The sequence below is a fragment of the Leiobunum rupestre genome, chromosome 2 (genome assembly GCF_980474605.1).
Source record: "Leiobunum rupestre chromosome 2, qqLeiRupe1.1.hap1, whole genome shotgun sequence".
In the NCBI taxonomy this organism is placed as follows: domain Eukaryota; kingdom Metazoa; phylum Arthropoda; class Arachnida; order Opiliones; family Sclerosomatidae; genus Leiobunum; species Leiobunum rupestre.
Window position 1 is genome coordinate 17,635,026 of NC_143385.1, and position 3,776 is coordinate 17,638,801.

General features: G+C 33.3%; 1 protein-coding gene across 1 annotated transcript; it reads right to left on the minus strand.

The window, feature by feature from the left end:
- Window positions 1-1,223: 1,223 nt before the first annotated feature.
- On the minus strand, window positions 1,224-3,066 carry LOC149956253 (uncharacterized). The gene is made up of 2 exons (XM_090164676.1): window positions 3,005-3,066; window positions 1,224-2,930 (listed from the first exon to the last, which is right to left on the minus strand). The coding sequence occupies exon 2, from the start codon at window positions 2,752-2,754 to the stop codon at window positions 1,396-1,398; it is 1,359 nt and encodes a 452-aa protein (XP_090020802.1). The 5' UTR covers window positions 2,755-2,930; window positions 3,005-3,066; the 3' UTR covers window positions 1,224-1,395.
- Between the last annotated feature and the right edge of the window lie 710 nt (window positions 3,067-3,776).

Sequence of the window (3,776 nt, forward strand, 5' to 3'; positions counted from 1 at the left end):
CAACACCAATAGAAAAACAAATGAATATTTAATGCAAAGAATTTGGTTCAATACAGAAATCGGAAGGGAGTAGTGACGTACTCATGTAATCCCGAGCGTCTGGGAGACAAAGTTTGTGGATATCCGTGTGAGGACGACCACCAATCCCCCAACGGGTGGTCGGAATACTTCCTCCACAGGTGTCCCCACGTATTCCGCCGTTGGTGTGGCCCTTACACATATCTCGCCCTGGTTAATAAGATGGACGAGCGGACTGAATTGTCCCACACGTTACAATCACATAAAAGAAATACAGAAATCGTTCGAAACATTTCCGGTGATTTTGTTGTTTCGGTGGTATTTTTAAATCAATGAAACGAAACACTGGCCGGCCCATGTTCATTAGACGTTTTCGATTAATAGGACCAAAAGAAAACAAACGCACTCGAGTTTACGACATACATAGAGGAAACATAATAGAATAGTTTGGTCATATTATTCAACTCTAAGTCTCTACAAATGTTTTTTAACGAACTTGTGGTTTTGTGTGTACTGTATTTTCGTATAAATTGTTTCCAATAGATGGCAAACTGCTAAGGCTTTCGCTTAGAGTGGCATTGTAGCTTGAATAACTTGTTTCCAAGACTACTTGCTTTGAACCATAAGTAAAATAATATTAGAAATATGACGCTTGGTAAATTTTTACTGTATCTTGCTTTTTATTGACATCCAAATAAAACAAAACAGTGCCACTCACAATTGTCAGTAATGGCCTGACATTGCTTTTTAAATTAGAGGCCTAGCCAAATTTGAAACACTTTCAAACTGAAAACTAACATTTATTATTTTTAAGTAATGACGAATCATTGAATCCAAATACAAATTATTTTAGTAAAAACATTAGCTTCATCTTACAAATTTCATAAGTCACTGCGTTTAGTGTGCAGTTTATCAACAACAACAACCTACATTTTCCTAGTATTTCCTATTGCCTAAATTTCAATTTCATTTTCCAATAGAACAAAGAAACTGCTATGTATTTGTTAATTATTCTATTAATTAGTCTATGGTGAAGAAACTAGTAGAAAGAAAAATGTTCGGACAAGTCTAAAACGTGTATGGATTATATTATTTATCGTTATAAGAATATTTCGCAATTAAAGAAGGCCATAAAAAAATCTGCTTTAATTATTGGGTTATTAATAAAAAAATGTTTATTTCTCATATCCACTAATAAAATTGTCAACAAATCAGATAAAATCGAAAAAGGTTTTCACTGGGCTTTATAGTAGAATCGGTAATTTTACAGCTCTTTCGGGAACAACGTGAAATTCAATATATAGGGTTTTACAATTACATTAGTCCTCAAAAATTAGCGTTTCAAATCTGTCTTATCAGCGAATAAAAAAACGACTTCTAGCAGGAGTGAAGTTCTTTTTCCGGCAAAGAAGGTGGTTTTTCACCAACATGACTTATTAGATGGCGACCTAGTCCGTCTTCTGTGGCAAAAGCTTTTTTACAATCAACACAAGAAAATGGTTTTACATTGTAATGAACTCTCTTTATATGCTTGTTCAAAGTCCCTTTCTCCACAAACGAGCGTTTACAAAACTCGCAAGAATATGGCTTTTCACCTGTGTGACTCCTCAGATGGCGCACTAAACCATACTTACTTGAAAATGGTTTTTTACAATGAACACAAGAATACGATTTTCCAACAGTGTGATTGCTTCTTACATGCTTGTACAAATCTCCGATCTCCAAAAAAGAGGATTCACAATGCTTGCATGAATATGTTTTTTCTTCCATATGACTTCGCAAATGACGATCTAAATAATGTTTTCTTGTGAAAGTCATTTTACAATGAACACAAGAAAATGGTTTTATGTCGAAGTGAACCCTTTTCACATGCTTGTACAAAGATGCTGTCTCAGCAAAAGAGCGTTTACAAAACTCACAAGAATATGGCTTTTCACCCGTGTGACTCCTCAGATGGCGAACTAATTTATAGTTACTCGAAAAAGATTTTTTACAATGAACACAAGAAAACAGTTTTTTGGAAGTTTGAACTTTTCTCCTATGGTTGCAAAGACCATTCTTTTTGGGACAAGATAATTTACAACATACACAAGAAACTGATTTTTTGCTGGAGTGAACCTCCCTAATATGCTTGGACAATGTTCCTGTCTCTGCAAAAGAGGATTTACAAAGCACGCAAGAATATGGTTTTTCGCCTGTGTGACTCCTTAGATGACGATTTAAGTCGTACTTACGCAAAAAAGCGCATTTACAATGAACACAAGTAAATTGATTTTTGAGCTTGTGACTCCTTAAATGCGAAATTAAGTAGCAATGTTTGTTAGTTTTATAAGTGCAGAAGGTACATTGAAAAGGTTTCAATCCTTTTGGCTCAATGAATTTTTTAAAGTGGATTTTCAGTTGGCACCGTTCAGATTGACCTAAATGAGCATTCTCGTGTTTTCTCAACCTGACGCTTGACTTTGTGCTAAAAATACACCGCGAACAGGTGAAGACCTTAAACTTAAAACGATCATTCGAAGTTCCTCTATCTTCAATTTCTTTGTTTTTATCAAGTTCTTCTATGTTGCAGTTGGGAGTTGTTAAGGAAGTTTTTCCATTATCTTTAAAATCACGTTTTGAATATTTAAATCTATAATTGACATCAAAGTGATCTGTTAAATGTTTTCTTAAATTTTCTTTCAGTTCTGAAAAGTATGTACAATGATTGCAGCAGTACTTTCGTTTGTCTTCCATAATTATAATTGAAAGTTGCTCAGGTTTAGTTATATCTAACTTAATTTCGTACTCCTCATACTTCCTGCACCACGATAAATATCAATTTGTGCCCTGACTTGATATGCCTTGGTTGCTTTCCTTTTTGTTCTGGGTTAAAAAGTACCAGTATTTTTCACATTTAATACAGAAAAAAACTATAAAAGCATTAAAAATAAAATTAAATTAAAACCTAGTGAATTAAATAAAAAATAAATGCAAAACCCAGTACTTAAAAGTCGGATCTGTTTATTGCGGTGGTAACTGAAACTCAGTACGTCGAAACGGTCGAATTTTCGTATTATTTTTGGAAAAAGCAGGACTCTGGACTAGCAAAAAGCTTAAAATTGTAGACGTAAATTATCCCTTTTAACCGCATACAGATGGCAACACTTTTAAAAGAATGTTAAAATACGTAACATAGAATATAGGGGAAAAGTAATTTTCACCCACAGACTTTTGTAATTATTATCAGTTTTAATCGATACATATTTCATATTTCTACAAACAAATTTATTTCTATCATTTAGAAACTATGCGGTAATATACCAATTTACCGTTTTTTAATTCACGTAAACTCGGATCCTTAGGTTCGTCGTATGTTACATTCCTTATTCATTTGTTAACAAGCTGGTTTTTGATCTCCAAAACGGTATTGTTTGTGCCTGTTGAGAGATAAACAAACCTCTAGACTTGTTTGTCAAAAAATTTGGAAGTTAATATAACTGTTTTGACAGCCTCTATTAATTGCGAGTCTGATAATTCAAATAGCGTACGACTGATCAAATAACGGTTACTATTAACGTTTCTTGTGTGGGTATAAAAAAGTATTTGTGTTATATTTAATATACTTGTATTATAGTTTTATAAATAAGATAATTTAATAGATAAATTAAATACAGATATTTTGTACACAATTAGCCTTTTTAGTTTGCATAGAACCATGTTGCGGCTATCGTAAGAAGCTCATAATACTGCTGGACATTCTTCAGTTAAGCAGAAGT